The sequence below is a fragment of the Panthera leo genome, chromosome A1 (assembly GCF_018350215.1).
Source record: "Panthera leo isolate Ple1 chromosome A1, P.leo_Ple1_pat1.1, whole genome shotgun sequence".
Taxonomy (NCBI): domain Eukaryota; kingdom Metazoa; phylum Chordata; class Mammalia; order Carnivora; family Felidae; genus Panthera; species Panthera leo.
This window is the reverse complement of record NC_056679.1, coordinates 97,910,683-97,931,131: the sequence shown is the minus strand read 5'-3', so window position 1 is coordinate 97,931,131 and position 20,449 is coordinate 97,910,683. Positions and strand designations below refer to the sequence as shown.

The following is a 20,449-nucleotide window of genomic DNA, read 5'->3' as shown; positions in this document are numbered from 1 at the left end:
GGACAGGATAAGGTCAGGGATAGGACTTACTCCACTTGGCTGCAGTGTTTCCACCTTTAGTGATGTGCCACTCAAATACAGCATCCACTTTCTTCACCACCTCACGCCCAATATCCCCAAGGCGGCGACCTATTTCCTCAAACACCAGGGTACTCTGAAGCTCCTCATGCTGGCAAAAAGAGAAAATTTAATTTTAAAAGTTTGTAAAATGACACGAGGGGAGAAATGATTACAAAACGTATGTGCAATAAAGTGATTTTTTTTAATCTGCATAAAAATAAGGCAAATTAGTTTTTTGCACACCAGCCTTCTTTTACTCTTTCCTTACATTCATTCATGTCACCCAGGACCTCAGTCCTCTTAATGAGGATTTTACTTTTATCAGAATTCAGAAGTAATATTTGAAAAGCACACTCGACAACCTACGTCCTAACTAACTTCAGTAGGAAGACACTGGACAAATCAGTCTAACCTCTGCAGTCTCATCCCTTGCTTTGTAAAATGGGATTAAGTTATATGAAGCCTGATTTTCCTTGGAGCTTTAACACTTCTAAAGTTTTTGATCTTAGATTCTTCTTAAGGGATTTTAATCTTCAGTCATTTATGGGATGACACAGCTCATAAGAGACAATTAAAGATCCTGTGTCTGAGAACCTCAGATTACAAAGTTAATACTTTGAAGACCGAGAATAGAAACATTTGCATTAAAAGCCTCAGCACGTTAATTGAGTAACACAAATATTTTAATAAATAATACATGCTATTGTTTTCATACTTGCATACAAAGCTTTACACAGATCTTTAAATCAAGAAAAGATACAGGATATTTAACTTTTTCATCTGCTTTTCCCCAAAATATTGTTAGCTTAAAATTTCCAACGAAAAAACTGATTCAGGGGCGCCCAGGTGGCTCAGTCGGTTAAGCGGCCAACTTCGGCTCAGGTCATGATCTCACAGTCCGTGAGTTCGAGCCCCGCGTCGGGCCCTGTGCTGACAGCTCAGAGCCTGGAGCCTGCTTCAGATTCTGTGTCTCCCTCTCTCTCTGACCCTCCCTTGTTCATGCTCTGTCTCTCTGTCTCAAAAATAAATAAACATTAAAAAAAAAAAGTTTTTTTAAAAAAGAAACAACTGATGCAGTTACTCTAAAACTAAAATATTAAGTATTTTCTCTTGAAAGCCACCCCAGCATCTCCCTTTAAAAAGTTTCAAAAATTTCTAAGTTGTCAAAGTATTCCTTTTACTTTCACAGTTTTGAATTATTATCCTTCAAGAATAAGAATCTTTCAGAGCTCTTAATTTTCTAAAGCAGCCTGAACACTCTAGAAGTAATGTTAACTGAAATGCATAACTCAGGAAATGACTGGGATACCAGTTTCTACGACCTACCGCAGAGGATGTCTTAGCTGAAATACCAGATGCTGGCACAAGATCCACATATGCATTTGAAATGACGATGTCTCCGGTTTCATGAATCTTAAAGAGAAGAGGGAAAAACACCAGTTCACTCTGATGATTCCAATGAAAACACAGTATTGCCATAAAACAGTATAAAGTCATTTAAAATTACAGTTTTTCCTCATAAGAAGAAGAAAATAATAATCCAAATTAAATAAAGTTTATAAATTAAATATCAAGATGAATAAACATGAAGTCTTACTGTTTTACTACAACTGTTATTAACCCTAACTGGAGTCAACTGATGCCCTTTTAAAAAATACCTATGACCAAGGTCCCATCTCCAAACTTCTAATTTAAATAGTCTGGGGTGGACCCCTGGCATTCGTATTTGGAGACTTAAAAAAAAAAAAAAAAAATTTATGTTTATTTATTTTTGAGAGAGAGACAGAGCACGAACGGGGGAGGGGCAGAGAGTGAGGGAGACACAGAATCTGAAGCAGGCTCCAGGCTCAGAGCTGTCAGCACAGAGAGGGAGGTGGGGGGGGGGGGGGGGCGGCGCCTCAAACTCACAAACCACGAGATTGTGACCTAAGCCTAAGTCAGACACTCAGCCTACTGAACCAACCAGGCGCCCCGACTGCATTGGTCTTTTTAAAGTAATAATCCAAGTTCTTTCAAATAGGAAGTATACATAGCATAAACAAAATGCTTAAATATACTTTCATCAAAATATTCATTTGAGGAATTCAAATTCTAATTCCTAATACTTCATCTAAAATTATTCCAGTAGCTACTCTTTCATAAAATTGTGATATTGCTACAAATATACAGGATAATGTCTAAAAATTAAGGTGGCATTAATGTTGACTTTTAACACTTAAGAAGATAATTGTTGGGGCACCTGGGTGGCTTAGTCGTCTCAGGTCATGATCTTACGGTTTGTGAGTTTGAGCCCCCTGCTTGTGCACTGTCTCTCTCCCAAAATAATAAATAAATAAATAAAACATTAAAAAAAGAAAAGAGCACACTCCTTTGACTACTTGCCATCATACTTGAGAAAAAAGATTTTTCAAACAATTTGTTCATTTTGTTCTAATTATATACAGTGCAAAACATGGAAAGAGACAATTTATGAACAAAATATACTTTAGTAAATTACTTTCTTGTGACCAAGCCAAGCATGTCATTTTGGAATATTAGTTTAAAATGTTTCTTAAAATACAACATGAAAGAAGGAAGGAAGGGAGAGAGGGAGGGGAGGAGGGGAGGTGGGAAGGAAGAGAGGAGGGAAGTAGGAAGGAAGGGGGGAGGGAGAGGGCGGAAGGGAAGGAAGGAAGGAAGGAAGGGAGGGATGGAGGGAGGGGAGGAGGAAGGAAGGAAGGGAGGGAGAAAGGATCCTATATATAACTAATAGGAAAGAGTATCTCTAATCACTGGGGGGAAAGAGCAAATATAGTGAAAAGATAAGAAGATATGCTTAGATTTTATCAAAATGGCAAGAAGGTATTATATTCAGACATTAAGTTATTTCTCAGCCCTTTCAGTTGTATCCATGGAAATTATTTCTGTGCTGTTCATTACTAGACCTGGAGAAAACAGAAACCTGTAATATAGTCATGGACCTTAACACTTTCAGATTTCATCATCTTACTCAAAAAATAAAACTTAATCAAAATAATGAGAAAACAGGAAGGCTCCAGAATATGTGGCACAAACATTAACCATAGGAGGACTTGAGAGAAAGGCAGTATGTGAGTTTGTGTGGGCAGAAAAAGAGGAGTGAGCAGTAAGGAGCTGCTGCCTCCAAGGGCAAGGTAAGAGCTTGAAAGGAAACTGAAAAGACAAAAGGCCACGGGAAATGAAGCGTATACACAAATAAAGCAGGCAAGTGATAGTGCAAGCTACAGGAATTAATGAGGAGTAGGGCAACCACATAAAGAAGAGTTCCACAAAGTTATTTATTTATGAAAGAAATTGTGATATAGTAAGAAGAGCGAGGGCCCTGGGATGTAGGCTTTGAGCCAGAAGACCTGGGTTTGTACCCCGGCTCCATCACCTTCTGTGGGACCAGGAGATGGTATTTAAGAGACCCAAACCCAGGGCGCCTGGGTGGCTCAGTCAGGTGAGTGTCCAACTTCAGCTCAGGTCATGATCTCATGGTTCATCGGTTCGAGCCCCACGTCACGCTCTGTGCTAACAGCATGGAGCCTGCTTCAGATCCTCTGTCTCCCTCTCTCTCTGCCCCTCTCCTGCTCGTGCTCTCTGTCTCTGTCTCTCAAAAATGAATAAATGTTAAAAAAATAATAATAATAAAAAAAAGAAAGACCTGAACCCAGATTTTCTTTCATCAAATACAGAGTTCTTAGGTATATTAGAGATTATGGTACAGCCTGCTCACAGATGTTTAATAGCTACTATTATTATTCATGATGGTGCCTACACTGCCCAACACAAACCATCTGTGTGGTACAAAATGATCAGGCCAAAAAGTACCAGCTTGGTCAACCATATTAACAAAAATTAGCTTTAAAAATCTCACATATAAAGGAATGATCGCATGTCCTTTTAGTATTTTACCGGAACACTGCTAACAGCCTCACCCAAACATTACTTAACTCTTTAGGGATACATACTTATTTTGTGTCTTGTTTACTATTCACTAGGCCCAAATTCTGTGACATAAGGTGTTAATTTGTGGTTTTTTAAAATTTAAATCCAAGTTAGTTAACATATAGTGTAATAATGCTTTCAGGAGTAGAACTTAGTGATTCCTTTCTTACATAGAACACCCAGTGCTCATCACAAAGTGTCCTCCTTAATGCCCAGCACTCATTTGGCCCATCCCCCCACCCCTCCCCACCTCAGTTTGTTCTCTGTATTTAAGAGTCTCTTATGGTTTGTCTCCCTCTCTGTTTTTATCTTATTTTTCCTTCCCTTCCCCTTTGTTCATCTGTTGTGTTTTTTAAATTTTACATATGAGTGAAATCATATGGTATTTGTCTTTCTCTGACTGGCTTATTTCGCTTAGCATAATACCCTCTAGTTCCATCCACAATTTGTGGATTTCTGTATGATTGAGATATCCAGTAGAAAACATACCCATAAGGGTATGGTTTTACTGTCCTGTGCAACATTAACTAGTTTTGTCTCTAATTCAGCAAAATTATTTAGAGTGGGTCCTGTTGGGCCATATATTGTTACTCCAATTCTCTTTTGGACCACTTTTATCATCTTGCCGGCTCCCTCATTAAGCAATTAGATTTGTCATATTTTCACTTAAAAAAAGAATCTTTTTTAATGTTTATTTTTGCAAGAGAAACAGAACATGAGTGGAAGAGGGGAAGAGAGAGAGGGAGACACAGAATCCACAACAGGCTCCAAGCTCCAAGCTATCAGCACAGAACTTGACACAGGGCTTAAACTCATAAAGTGTGAAATCATGACCTGAGCCAAAGTTGGATGCTTAACCAACTGAGCCACCCAGGTGCCCCTCATTGATGCAATTTAAAAAAAAAACTTTTTTATTATGTTTATTTATTTTGAGAGAGAGAGAGAGAGAGACAGAGTACGAGCAGGGAAGGGGCAGAGAGAGAGAGGGAGACACAGAATCCAAAGCAGGCTCCAGGCTTCAAGCTGTCAGCACAGAGTCCGACGCGGGGCTCAAACCCACAAACCGTGAGATCATGACCTGAGCTGAAGTCAGACACTTAACAGACTGAGCCACCCAGGCACCCATCATATTTTCATTTTATACCTGCGGAAGAGTGATGCCTTTAATATTCTGAAGATTACATTTTGACAAGTTGATTGGCTGAGTCAAAAAGGCTGGGTTTTCAGAATAGCTGTGCCTCTTGTACAAAGGCAGGTACCAATTCAGTAAAAAATAAAACAAAAAACAAGGGACATAGACACCTTTTCAATTAAAAGTTACCACTGATTAGGGACACCTGGGTGACTCAGTTGGTTAAGCATCCGACTCTTGATTTCAGCTCGGGTCATGATCTCACAGTCACCACATCAAGCCCTGTGTCAGGCTCCATACTGAGCGTGGAACCTGCTTGGGATTCTCTCTCTCCACCACCCCCCCCCCCCTTCCTGCCCCTCTCCTGCTAACGTGCACGCACGGGGGACCATTCTCTCTCTCTCTCTCAAAATAAATTTTTTTTTGAAGTTACCATTAATTAAAAAGAAACTCTCTAGATTTTCTATCATACCCATAGCACTAACCAAAATAACACTGTAAGACAGAATACAATTACAGGGTGTGGTGAACCAGGTAACAAAGCCCCTCTGACTACATTACTCATACCTTGGTTTGGAAATGAATTCTATTTCCTTCTTTCCACATCTCAGTTTTTATAGTCTGTCCTGGATATACTGGTTTTGAAAAACGAACCTTTAAAAGAAAGGAGTTTGGGGGTTAACAATGTTTTAAAATGAAACCTTTCTACTCGTGGGGAAAGAAATTCCAAGGAAGGTTGGAGAACAAAAAAGGAAGAAAACAGGTTTAAATATATTTAAATTCTTAAAAGGACAAAAACAGTAGTAAGAAAAAATTACAGCAACGATATAGTTCTTATAAGCTCATTCTTTATCTTTCAAAGCACAGAATCCATGAATAGTGTTTAATCTTGAGAAACAGAAACATCATTGTATTAAGGACAGTTATACAGGTAGTCCCAGAACAGCTTCATCAATGCAGATGAAAGCAGTACTAAGTATATCCAGGGACTAAGATTTGGGGTGGCATCTAGAACAAAATAATCCCACTTCTTATTTCATAATTTTCTATGCCATATTATTTGCTCTGTGTATGTTTAGCTATTAAGAGTAGCTACAATAAAATGAAAAGCATGAAAATAATCTGTGTTATTAAAGGCAACACATCAGAAAATGCAATTTCACTGCTGCACAGAACACAACTGATAAAAGCTTTTGGAGCCATTTGACACTGTCTTAAACCATTTGTTAATGTCTGTCTTTAGACTTAACTTCTGCAAAGATGCTGTGTAGAGACAGGTTTTTTTTTTGTAATTTATAATAGATGAAAACGTGAAACCAACTTAAAAGTACAAAAACTAAAATCAATATGCAGCCGTCATGTTGACATAGGTATACGTTAATGAGTTCAAATGCAGCCACTTAACATTTTTTAATTAAATTAAGACAAATTGCAAAATAGTCAAGAAAAAAAATGTTTAAGGTAAACCTCAAGTTTTTATTAATGCGGATATACTGACATATGCATGTATGCTAATTAATGAAACAATCAAAGTAATCTGTGGAAATTATAATTGTATATGATATCTTTCATGGTTCATGCATAAGAGGTATTTATAGCTACAATAAGAACACGGGCTGATTGCCAAGTCAATGAAATAATAAAAATGTGTATTGCTTCAGTACGGTACCTATTTCAAATGAAGTCACTAAAACTCCTTTTCTAAAAATAAAAAAGGGAACTAATGTTCAAATTATGCAATAATACACATATACCTTAATTGCCTTGAATCTTGACGCATCATTATCTGCAAACTTCTGTAATACATGCCTCGCAGAAAATCCAAATGTACATAATCCATGTAATATGGGCTTGTCAAAACCTAAAAAAAAAAAAAAAAAAAGAGAGAGAGAAGAGAGAGAGACTTTAGTTAGTTAGATATAGGTATATTTCCTACTTAAAACCAAGGGCCCCTGAGTGGTTCAGTCAGTTAAGCAACCGACTCTTTGTTTTAGCTCACATGATGATCTCACAATTTCGTGGGTTCAAGCCCCACATCAGACACTGCACTAGCAGCTGGCTTGGGATTCTCTCTCTCCCTCTCTCTCTGCTCCTTCCCCACTCACACTGTCTCTCTCTCTCAAAATAATAAAAACTTAAAAAAAATTTATTTGTATATATATATATATATATATATATATATATATATATATATATATATATATATATACACACCAAGGATAATTAATTCAGGATTTCAAAAACACATCTTCAAATGGCACTATGATGGGGCATCTGCATGGGTCAGTTGGTTAAGCCTCCGACTTGAGCTCAGGTCATGATCTGATGGTTCGTGAGTTCCAGCCCTGCGGCAGGCTCTGTGTTGACAGATTGGAGCCTGGAGCCTGCTTCAGGTTCTGTGTGTCCCTCTCTCTCTGTCCCTCCCCTGCTTGTGCTCTGTCGCTTTCTCTCTCAAAAGTAAATATTAAAAATTTAAAAAACAAAAAACAAAAAAAAAAACAGCACTGGGATGAATTAATACCATCTATTTTAAGAAACATGGAAAATATTTTATAAATAATACTTCCAGGGAGAAAACTATGAAACAGAGAAGAATCAAGAAAGGAATGTGAGAGATGTGGGAACACAAAGAATTGTTTTGTTTGGCTGTGGTCCTGACGATGAAATCACCCCTGCTGATTTCAATATCCAGGTATGCAGATGATCCTTTCCTAGCCTTTCAGTTCCTTCCTCTCTCCTCCAATGTTCTTGCCCAGCAGGATAACTCCGACACCCACCTACATGATAAAATCCTAACCCTGCACTAGGAGCTGCCTTCCTCCACAATCTGAATTATGAATTCCAAGCACAACACCTCCTGAACACTACTTCCTACTTTCTCTGCCCTTAGCATAAATGTATTAGGAGAAGGCTATTTTTTAAATACAACTGGGATGCCTGGGTGGCTCAGTTGGTTAAGGGTTCAACTTCGGCTCAGGTCACCATGGCATGGTTCGTGAGTTCGAGCTCTGCGTCAGGCTCTGTGCTAACAGATTGATCAGAGTCTTGAGCCTGCTTCAGATTCTGTGTCTCCCTCTCTCTTTGCCCCACCCCCACCTCCCTAAAAAATAAACATTAAAAAAAATTTTTTAAATACTACTCAAACTACCTGTCTTAAGTAGCAATGTCCCTGAGTGTTATTTAGATAACGGAACTACTAGTTTTCATTGGTACACATTATGAGCAACTCACCAGCGAAACTAGAGAAGTTAGGATCAATGTGTAAGGGATTCCAGTCGCCACTGAGGCGGTACAAAGCAGCCTGCAGAGAAAGAATTATAAAAATAACTAGCACTCAGTGCTTTCTGAAAATACATTAAAAGAAAAACAGGAAATATGTTCAATTTTTATATAAGAAATATATAATATACCAAATTGAAGCTCTACTTAGAAAATAACCATCTCTAACACAGATGAACTGTAAATCAAGTGCTTTTTATAACACCTGCCACTGGAATCAGCTGGGGAGGAGGGGACCTGTCGGGTAATGGGAAGGGGCCAAGAACTACACCTGGGTAAAACCATGGTTAACTCTGCCTGAGGAGCAAGTCACAGAAAGGAATCCATCAATCTACTCTCATTACAACACAATGAAAGGGTGGGCGGCTGGGTGGCTCAGTCAGTTAAGTGTCTGACTTTGGCTCAGGTCATGATCTGATGGTTCACAAGTTCACACCCCGCATCAGGCTCTGTGCTGACAGCTTGGAGCCTGGAGCCCATTTCAGATTGTGTCTCCCTCTCTCTGCCTCTCCCCTGCTCGCACTCCGTCTCAAATATAAATAAACATTTAAAAAAAACACACACATACACACAGTGAAGATAAGGTAGACGTTTACAGCCTCTGCTAACCAAGCATAATTTAGGCACATAATTTAGGGGTGCTTTCAGTTGAAGCCTGTAGACTACCACAAACTTCCATCCTCCTGGTACCCTAAGTCCTGAGCACTAGCTCTCCTGCAACAAAATAGACTGACAGGTTGCCATGAAGATTAAATTTCTGCTTGGCCCAGACCTTCATATCACTTCTTCACTTAGATGAGGCAGGATGAGCAGAAAGATACAGATAACAATAGAAAAAAAGTTACCAGAGCTCCCAGCATTTAACTTGTTTACTGTTCAAACTAGAAAGTACTTTTCAGAAGGGGAGAGATTCACAAAATAGCAGACAGTAGGCATTTAATATATCTGTATTTAATTTTGATCCTCTTGTGCTGCCTCAATACTTCTCCCTGTTCTCATAGATTGCAATGTTAGACTTTCCAAGACTACCTAAATGTTGCATAAAGACTAATCATGTCAGGGGCACCTGGGTGGCTCAGTGGGTTGGGCGGCTGACTTCAGCTCAGGCCATGATCTCACGGCTTGGGAGTTTGAGCCCCAAGTCAGGCTCTGTGCTGACAGCTCAGAGCCTGGAGCCTGCTTCAGATTCTGTGTCTCCCTCTCTCTCTGCCCCTCCCCTGCTCACACTCTGTGTTTCTCTCTCTCAAAAATAAATAAAATTTTTTTAAAAATTAAAAAAAAAGACTAATCATTTCAGCATATCTGACTTTCTTAATTACTGGGTTTTTTAATTATTGATTATTCTTTTTAAATAGATTTTATTAATAGAAAACAACATTTTCTATAATGCATAGGAAAATGTCATTTCTTTTTTAATATGCTTTGTACAATTTTAATAAGCTCTTTCTCTTCTTCATCACCACATATAATAGTTGTATCAATTATTCATTTTCTCAATTGCCGAATATTATTCCCTTTCTACTACCTTCTAAGAATAACTAAATCAGATCAACAATTATCTTACAGCGGTGACTTACAAGATTCCACATAATATGTTGGAGGATTAAATGACAATATTTGAAAAGCTCTTTACAAACAATGAAAATACTAGGCAAATATACATCACTATGTTGCATACAAATGAAAGCAAAAATACATTTCAGAGTCTGAAAGGCAAACTGTTCAACACATGATAGACCATGGGCTTTGATACCAGCTCTGCCTTTAATGGCCGAGTTTCCTTATCACCCCAAGCTTCAATTTGCTCACCTGATAAACCTTTCAGAAAGCATTACCCATGATAAATATTAATACCTCAATAAATGTGAGCTATTGTTCTTATTTTAAAAGATATTAGCAACAGTATGTCGACGGAAAGAAAGCCGACCTCAAAGTAGGTAGGTAAATAAACGCTTTATTCATTGCCTTACTGAGGATGCCAGCCTGGGAAAGTCTTTCCATTTGCCCAGAAGAACTGCTCTGCTCTGCAGCGCATCAGCTACAGGGGAAGGGAGAAGGTGTGCTTGCAAGCAGTTCTCCAAATACTTGCGCGTCACAAGGTATATGTGTTATGAATGTCAAAACTAAGGTTTTCTGATTTCCACAGAGACACAAGAAAGACCCTTAGGTCATCTTAATACATTAGGTTTCAGGGCGCCTGGGTGGCTCAATCAATTAAGTGACCGACTCCTGATTTTGGCTCACGTCATGATCTTGCAGTTTTTGAGTTCGAGCCCTGCTGGGTGTGGAGCCCGCTTTGTCTCCCTCTCTCTCTGGCCCTCCCCTGCTCGCTCTGTCCCTCTCTCAAAATAAGTAAATAAACTTAAAAAAAATATATTAGGTTTCTATATATCTGATTGTTTAAAAATATTGCTTCCATGTCTCTGTTTAACCGGTTCCCCAGTTCTTGCTGGTTTTGATTTCTCCTTGAGGTCACTTGAGACAGTTCCAGGAGGCTAATGTCAGTCACCTACTGCAGTTGTAGTGCACAAAAGTAGAACAGCCAAGTTTTAAGATTAGTACCAGTATTCTTATCCCACAGAGATCATTCCTATAAATGGAAAAAAAAAACAAAAACAAAAACAAAAACCAATTCTCCTAAAGAAATCTTAAAGGAATATGAGAATTTTCATATTCTTTCTTTTTTTCTTTAATGTTTATTTATTTTTGAGAAAGAGAGAGAGAGAGCGTGAGTGGGGTAGGGGCAGAGAGAGGGGAAGACCCAGAATTTGAAGCAGGCTCCAGGCTCCAAGCTGTCAGCACAGAGCCTGATGCGGGGCTTTAACTCATGAACCACGAGATCATGACCTAAGTTGAAGTGAGACACTTAACCGACTGAGCCATCCAGGCGCCCTGAGAATTTTCATATTCTTTCAATGATAGCATTGCTTCCTACAGATGGCAGAGAAAGCAAAGACAAAAAAAGAGCCATCATGAGACATGACTAAAGTCAAGTAATTGGAGGTTTGACGAAATTCAATCATAAAGCAAAATAACCATTCTCCAAATAATAAGGAACACTGTGTTCAAGGCTTACTTTCTGAATATCTTGAGGGACATTCATATTTTAAGTTTCAGAAGGAGAGTTAAAAGCTTCTTTTGTTACATCTCTGCCTCGATAGAAAAGTCATTAAAACTTGCAAACACATATACACAGAACTTAGAAAATCAGCTATAAATTACCTTGCCCGTGTATTACATGTCAGCGGGAGTATCTTCTACATATGAGTATAGTAGTCCTTAATTTTATTTTTAAAAGTTGTATCTTTAAGTTAAACTAAATGCTAAATAAAAGAAATCAGGAACTTGTGCTTCTCAAATCCTCACATGCTCCAAAAAAAGGTTACAATCAACAAAAGGAATAAAATGACACAGATCCCAAGCCTACAGTGTAACCAAAAGACAGAGAATACTGCCCACTTCAAATTGCTATAAACACAAAAATGAACACCGATCTCCCGCACCCTCTCCAAGCTACTGTAGAGTGGTGTGGGTAGAGAGGGGAGCGCGGAAACAGTGCATGGAAGAGAGAGGAAGAAAAGAAAAGTCACTTCTAGAAAGACCACCTTAAGAGGAAAAAGTACTGAGAAGAATCCTCGAAGATAAGAGCACTGACTACAAAGAGAAGAATTAAGAATGTATCAGCCTCCAGGTCGCAGTCCAGACTGGCCACATTTCTAAGGGAAAAGAGGGTTAAAAAAAAACAATGTCCCTTTTGAAGACTGGATAATGTAGGAAAAAAGAAGAGAGGAAATTTAAGATAAAGAGAACTAAAAAAATGTTTTGAATAAAACAGCTCCCGACAATGTCCCACTCCAAAAAGCCATCTCTAAAAAAAAATGCACTTTGCCACACTGACAGAAGAGGGCAATCTTGAATTTCATAATGAGAGAATCATGTAAACCATCACAAACTACCAATCTTCCTCTCAAACTGCATACATTTAAGTAATCTCCATCTATATGAAGCTACTCTAAGACTAAAAGAGGAAACAAGAACCAAAACATTACCATAAATGAAATCTCCCCAAACAACCAACTACCAAACAGAACAAAACTGTAACACAACATTCAAGCATTTGGGGATACGAAAGAAACACCATGAATTTAAAATTCAAAAACTAAGAACAACATCAACAGACAACAAACATGAAGGAATGAAATAAGATATAATTAAACTCTAGAAAGAAAAGGAAGGGGGGGGGAAATCCTATCAGAAATGAAGACTGAATTATAAGATGCCTAGAGGAAAACATATTCATTTTTTTTCTTTTTCTTTTTTTTTAATTTTTTTTTTTTTAACGTTTATTTATTTTTGAGACAGGGAGAGACAGATCATGAACGGGGGAAGGTCAGAGAGAGGGAGACACAGAATCTGAAACAGGCTCCAGGCTCTGAGCTGTCAGCACAGAGCCCGATGCGGGGCTCGAACTCACGGACCGTGAGATCATGACCTGAGCCGAAGTCGGCCGCTTAACCGACTGAGCCACCCAGGCGCCCCGAGGAAAACATATTCAAATAAAAATTTAATAAGGGGCACAGAAGAAAGGAAGGGAAAAAAAAAAACACAAGAGAACAGAAATGAGACCAAGAGGGGCACCTGAGGGGCTCAGCTGGTTAAGTGTCCAACTCTTTTTTTTTTTTTTTTTTTTTTTTCAACGTTTTTTTTTTTTTTTTTTTTATTTACTTTTTTTGGGACAGAGAGAGACAGCATGAACAGGGGAGGGGCAGAGAGAGAGGGAGACACAGAATCGGAAACAGGCTCCAGGCTCTGAGCCATCAGCCCAGAGCCTGACGCGGGGCTCGAACTCACAGACCGCGAGATCGTGACCTGGCTGAAGTCGGACGCTTAACCGACTGCGCCACCCAGGCGCCCCAAGTGTCCAACTCTTTATCTCAGCTCAGATCATGATCTCACGGTTCACGAGATTGAGCCCCACATCAGGTTCTGCACTGACAACATGAAGCCTGCTTGGGATTTTCTCTCTTCCTCTCTCTCTGCCTCTCCCCTGCTCCTTGTGCTCTCTGTCTCTCAAAACAAATAAATAAACTTAAAAAAAAAAAAGAAAAGAAAGAGAGAAAAAAAAAAATGAAACAAAACCAAGAAAGAAGTAAAAAAAAAAAAGCCACGAAGTGGCTAAAATAAGACAGAAAAAAGATCCAATGCATATATAACTTAAGTATTTGAAGAAGAAAAACAGAAAAATGAATGAGAACTACTATTTAAAATTATAATCCTAGGGGCGCCTGGGTGGCTCAGTCTGTTAAGCATCTGACTTCGGCTCAGGTTGTGATCTCGTGATTCACGAGATTGTCAGCTGTGCTGACAACTCAGAGCCTGGAGCCTGCTTCAGATTCTGTGTCTCCCTCTTTCTCTGCCATTCCCCTGCTTGAACTCTGTCTCTGTTTCTCTCTCTCTCTCAAAAATAAAAAATAAAATAAAATAAAATAAACATTAAAAAAATTTTACTATCTAAATATACCTATTAAAAAGGCCCACTAGTGACATAGGGTCAATGGCCAGGAATGGGCAACACTGAGACCCAGCCTAGTAAAACTACTTGACTTTAAAGGTAAAGAAAAAAGATAAAGAACAACTCTAAGGGCCTAAAGAATAAAGACCAAGAAACCTGGAGAAAGATAAAAAAGACTGTCATCAGAGTATTCAAAAGCCACATTCAAAGCAAGGTCCATGGAGCACCATTTTTAAGAAATTCAAGATTTCATATCCAGCCAAGTTGTTCTTCAAGTATGCAGGGTATAGAAAAATAGTTTTAAATACACAGGAACCAAAGAAACACTATATACATGAGCGCTTCTTGGGGCACCCACCACAGGTGGGGCTTTATCCAACCAGGAGGTGTTGGGGGAAGGTTTGGCAAAAGGACTGATACAATCAGTCGCAAATCTAACACTAAAATGAAGATGGGGAAGAGAATACACAAAGAATATACAAATGTTAAATGCTCCGATAAAGTAAAATTAATGCATATCAAAAGATGAGAATAAAGGAGAGAGAAACAAGAAAATAAAATAGGCTCTTTAACTGTAATACAGGAAACAAGTAAAAAACAGAGACAACAATAAATACTGAAAAACCATACGGTAACAAGTGAGAAAATGAGAAACTACTATTTTATGGTAAAAACCATAAAAGGTTTGTGCCAAGGGCATAGGAAAAGGTTTATGATTTCTACTTCTGGCCATGAGAGAGTACTCTTCTACTGCCAACAACTAGCAAAAAAATTTTAAGGCAGAGAGGGAGGCACTGCTCTTAGATGTTACACAGTAAGCAGTTTGAGATTAAGACTTGATAGAAGAGACACAAACAAGAGCCACAGCTCTCTGACAGCACTTTTCAGACTGTGGGGCAAGAAAGGAAATCCAAACACAGCAAAACAGTCTCAGTGAGTTAAAGAGATAGAGATCAGAGTTCCAGGAGTCTATGCAGCTAGAATCTGTACGTACTGAAGAAGAAGCTACACAGAAAAGAGCTCCAGAAATCTAAACACAGGTCAGTCCCCTTGAGGACCATACAGAAAGGCCCTGGAAGAGGAGACATCACATGAAGAAAGAGGCCTTGTGGAGAAGTTTAGAGGCACTCCAGCCAAAAGTCAGCAAGAAGCCCCTAAACTTAGCAAAGATGGTATCTTTGGCCTCCCAGCCCTACCCAGCCACCATCTGAGAATAGCTACACAAGCTAAGGCAGAAGGAACACCCAGTCAATCCACAGTCATTAAAAAAAAAAAAAAAAAAAAAAAAGTAGTACTTATAATACACCTCGTAATGTAATAAAAAATATTTTAATGGATGATATAACTAATATGCCAAAGACTAACTTTATTTAATAATGACAGTAGTGGGGCACCTGAGTGGCTCAACTGGTTGAGCACCCAACTATCGATCTTGGCTCAGCGAATGATCTCACTGTTTGTGAGTTCGAGCCCCACTCCAGGATTCTGTCTCTCCCTCTCGCTGCCTCTTCCCCGCTTGCTCTCTCTCTCTCAAAATGAATTAATTAATTTAAAAAAATGAGAGTAGCTAAAATCCTGTTGGAATAAATGGTATAAAATAACTATCTGGGAAACTAGAGATACTTGTTTTCATTCTTCCCCCAACTGTAAAGCCTGACATCTAATATCTATTTATTCTTTGGCCTTTCTAGATTACTAAGGATGAATTTTTTATTTATTAATTATAAAACACTCAAAGGACACTTACAACTTCCTAAGTTTGAAGATGAAGAAATTCCCCTAAGGACATGATAAACAGACCACCCCAGAAGTGATCTCAGTACAACTAAAACTACGGTTGCCTGCTTCCTCAGTGATTGAAAAGTTACTGACTTAATTTAAAACCTATCGTACAGTTGACACTGTAACAGCGTAATTTTTTCCTTATTTCCACTCCTTCAAGATCTGCCCATCCATGACCATCTCCCACTTCTCTGTCATGTGGCTGCTCCAGTTTTTACTCTTTCTACGCCATCATGCTCTTCTCTTCTCTTACAGTCAGCTATCATGACGTCTTATCCTCTTTCCGGCCAAACTGCAAGCCCTACGTCTCTGGTAAACAGAGAGTATCTACACGCCATTTTGGTTCAGCTAAGTTCCATCTTTCCTACCAAAGCCTGCTGAACATCATTCCCTGTGAGTATCCCCACTGTGAATGTCCACAGCACTTGCTCAGCAATTCAAAGCCCGTGTTTAATCACTCACAGTTTGGAAGAGGTGCCCTAGTTATTTTGACATTTACATCTTGAGTATTTGAGTGTCTTTCAGCTCCTTGATGACACATCAGTTTTTCCACTTGATCTATGTCTCCTATATAGCTCAGATTCAGTTTAAAACAGCCCATAACGCCCTGAAATTTATGCAAAGTTTAATGAAAAATGGTTTTTGAACAAACGGTGGCTTTTGTGAGATTTTCTTTTTGTTTTTTTTTTAATTTTTCTTAATGTTTTATTTATTTTTGAGACAGAGAGAGACAGAGCATGAGCAGGGGAGGGGCAGAGAGAGAGCAAGACACAGAATCCAAAGCAGGCTCCAGGCTCCAAGCTGTCAACACAGAGCCTGATGTGGGGCTCGAACTCATGAACCGTGAGATCATGACCTGAGCCAAAGTCAGACACTCAACTGACTGAGCCACCCAGGTGCCCCTCGTGAGATTTTCAAATGACCACATGAGACTAAAATGCTCTGTCAAATGACAGGTGCCCGTTATTTATACAAAAAATATTTGTTAACTAGGGTCACCCGGGTGGCTCAGTCGGTTAGGAGTCCAACTTTGGCTCAGGTCATGATCTTGCAGTTCATGAGTTCTAGCCTTGCGTCAGGCTCTGCGCTAACAGCTCAGAGCCTGGAGCCTCCTTCAGATTCTGTGTCTCCTCCTCTCTCTGCTCCTCCATGTTCATGCTCTCTGTCTCTCTATAATAAATAAATGTTAAAAAAAAAAAATTTTTAATAAAAAAAAATTTGCTAACTTAAAAACTTCCCTTTGTCACACAGCAAAAGAGAACTCTGCTGAAAATAAACGTAAAGTTCTACTCTGAAAAAGAGGAAAAGAAAAAAAAGTCTCTCTACTTACTGTGTGTAGAAATTCAAGCCTTGCAAACTATTCAGCTTTTCTTATCTACAGCAGATACCTTTCATCATTTCAGTAACTCCAGAATAATAAGGGAGCACTGTGGGGTTTCGTGAACCATGAAACCACGAAGTCCTTTTCTGTTCTTTCTAGTGCCTTAATAAAATTAATTTCACTATGAAACTTTAATTAAACACAAATATGAGTGCACGCATAAGAAACTGATAAGAAACAGGGATGGGAAAAACATTTAGAGGCAAAAACTAATCTCTGGAAAAAAGTGTTCTCCTTTCCGTCACCTGGTTATACAAGCACAGGAGAAAAATATAATTAAATATGTACCAATCTTAATTCTTGCTGGCTCGTGAAATTATATTTCTATTTGCCAGCAAACAGAAGTCCTGCATAAGTTCTCATATCAAGCATATCAAAGTTAGTATCAAAAACCACATATACTTTATAAATAATTTGCTGTCATTACAGTAGCTCCCTCACAGTGTATCTTCAAAGCTTTATGTTTTCGTTCTGTATCTGCATGGTTACTCCTCTGGCCACTGTGGGGAAGAATCTTTGGGGACTCTCAAACACAAAGTGGCTTTTCTCATCTTTATGGTTACCTTCTGTTTCTTAAATAAATATCTGCATGCTCAAAAAATTTGTCAACTGATAGGGCATTTTATCTCCTCCATCAGAAAACAAATTATTTATGCCCAAAAAAAGACATTAAATCACCTACCCCTCCTAAGATGCTTTATTTTGCCTATCCACTAAAGCTGGCATAAAATAATCTGTTTCTGGGGTGCCTGGGTGGCTCAGTCGGTTAAGGGTCTGACTTTGACTCAGGTCTCAATCCCACAGTCTGTGAGTTTGAGCCCCACATCAGGCTCTGTGCTGACAGCTCAGAACCTGGAGCCTGCTTCAGATTCTCAGTCTCCCTTTCTCTGTGCCCCTCCCCTACTCATTCTCTCATTCTCTCTCCCTCCCTCTCTCTCTCTCTCAAAAATAAACAAACAATAAAAAAGAATTTAAAAAATAATAATAATAATCTGTTTCCAAGCAATGTAGCTCAACTTTCTTTCCTGAAAGAGGAAAGGGTGACCAAAATTTGCCTTTTAATTCTTCTCCTCCTGCTCACTAAGGGTTGAATGAAATTCTTCACTACTAAGTTAGGCAGTGTCTTTAAGCACTGCCCAGCAAAGCAGGATGCTTCCTGAGGTGACATGTGAAAAGTCTTTCTATATTTTCTTTTGATTTATGGTGGAGAAAAAAATCTGATGAGCAAAAATGTAGAAAGACCAGATTACAACTATGGAAATATACCCTTAATCTTTATCATGTTCAAGGACAAAGCCCTACGTTTGGACTCACAAAACTATAGGATATCAGAGTTATATATTCAAGAGCCAGCAGTCAGGTGGCTTTATCGCTTTTCAAAAAACACAATCTCACCTGATTAAGTGAGGTGACATCTGTAAGTACAGCATCAGGAGGTCTATTAGGCACGGCTACAGCTTCCTGAAACCAAAAAACATCACAGGTTAAATACTAACAAAGTAATTGGTACTCTCTTTACTCAGATTAGTATTTGATGAACAACCATGTTTCAATATAACAAAATCTGCAAGTTAGAGAAAATGTTTTTAAAAATAATTTCTGTTCAGGAGATAACATTTAAAATCTCATAACTGTTAGCCTCATCTATGCTGTGATTTCCCTGAAATGACCCTGTTTAACGAAAGGAATTATACAACCAGATCCATTCCCTGGGCCACCAAGGAGAAAGAGGTAAAGACCCTTTTCCCAGTGCAAAAGGTGATAATAACTATAAGAACTAAACAAACAATTCACACCTACATTGATTTAATCTTTAAATGTACTTTTTACTAACAGTGCGGGTCTCTTTGCATCTATATCCTATTTGGAGTTGGTTCAGATTCTTGCATGTGTAGATTAATGTTCTTCATCAAAACCATCATTCCTTCAATTATTTTTTCTATTTCTCTCTCTCTCTCCTCTCCTTCTGGTCTTTCCATTACATGCATCTCGCTATACTTAAGGTACCCCACATTTCACTAAGACTTCTTTTTCTTTTCATCTTTTTTTGTCTCTGGAGATAGATAGATAGATAGATAGACAGACAGACAGACAGACAGACAGACAGACAGAGAGAAAGATCTTCAGGCTTTTTGATTCTTTTTTCTGCCAGTTAAAATCTACTATTGAGTGCTCTAGAAAATTCTTCATTTCCCTTATTGTAATCTCAGCTCCAAAACTTCTATTTGGTTCTTCAACATAATTTCTATTTGTTGATTTTCTCTACTTGATGAGTCACTGTCATCGTACTTTACTTCTTTAAGCGTGCTTTCCTTTGGTTCTGTGAACACATTTAGAAGAGCTGCTTTGAAGTCTTTGTCTACCAAGTCCTCTCAAAGGCAGTTTCTATTGCCTGTTTTGTTCTGGTTTTATTTTCCTGTCATTTATTTCCAGGTCATGTGCTCCTGTTTCTTGCATGTCTTGTAATTTTTTGTTGATGACTAGACATTTTAGATAACCTATTACACAACTCAGGATATTGACCTCCTTTCCCTGTGACAGGCTTGTGGTTATTGTTAATTTGTTTACTTGTGTGGTGCCTTGGCTAGATTATTTCAGCTAAGTCTATTTCCCCAATAGTGAGCAACTTCTGGTGTGGCTCCTCAGAGGTATAGCCTTGGGCAAGAACACAGTCAGTTACCCAGGGATAACAGTGGGTTTCCCAGGGTTCTCTGTGACTCTCTCTCCCTGATCTCTCTGCTCAAGTGTCTGCCTCATTTGGTATCATACCCAACCGTTAGGCTCCACTAATCGCCAGATGATTGCTCTATTACTTTCAATAATGCCCTGGGGCATAAATCACTCTACAGTCTGATCCAATTAAAGTCAGGCCAGTTTTTGTCATGATCCCATGAGGGCTCTTCTTAGCTCTCTCTTTCCACGGTTCTCTCTAGAAAACTTCTAGCTGGGCTGGTTGTTAGCTTATTGTTCTCATGGAGCTACAAGGTTCCTCTTGGTTGTTAATCTAAAGTAACTTAATATCTGTGGGCACCCTTACCTTTGAACTTTCAACTACTCTATTCCTTGGGATGAGCTTCAGAGATCTCTATTATTACAGGCTGCCTCAGTGCCTGGGTGAAACCTCTCCTCCACTGCAGTAGAAGTAGGGGCAAGGATAGTGGCCCACTCATCTCCAAGTGACATCCTCACTCTACAAGAAGTTGTGCTGGGCAGGGGTAATAGCTTCTGGCCTCCTCAGCTTTCCTCACCCTGTGGGCAAGTGGGGGCAAGAGGGATTGGGTCCTTCAGTCTTCTCAGCCTACCATGTGTGGAGCAGAGTTTCCACTCTACATGTGGAGGCCGGGTAGAGAACGAG

At 39.0% G+C, this 20,449-nt stretch overlaps 1 protein-coding gene across 2 annotated transcripts in view; it reads right to left on the bottom strand.

Moving 5' to 3' along the window:
- Window positions 1-20,449, bottom strand: part of HSD17B4 (hydroxysteroid 17-beta dehydrogenase 4) — an 85,131-nt gene that overhangs the window by 15,807 nt on the left and 48,875 nt on the right. For both annotated transcript variants that reach the window (XM_042933669.1, XM_042933677.1), the window contains 6 exons: window positions 18,490-18,555; window positions 8,372-8,441; window positions 6,895-7,001; window positions 5,708-5,794; window positions 1,387-1,473; window positions 31-169 (listed from right to left, as the gene is read on the bottom strand). In XM_042933669.1, coding sequence (XP_042789603.1) covers window positions 31-169; window positions 1,387-1,473; window positions 5,708-5,794; window positions 6,895-7,001; window positions 8,372-8,441; window positions 18,490-18,555 — 556 coding nt within the window. The remainder of the gene's footprint in view (window positions 1-30; window positions 170-1,386; window positions 1,474-5,707; window positions 5,795-6,894; window positions 7,002-8,371; window positions 8,442-18,489; window positions 18,556-20,449) is intronic.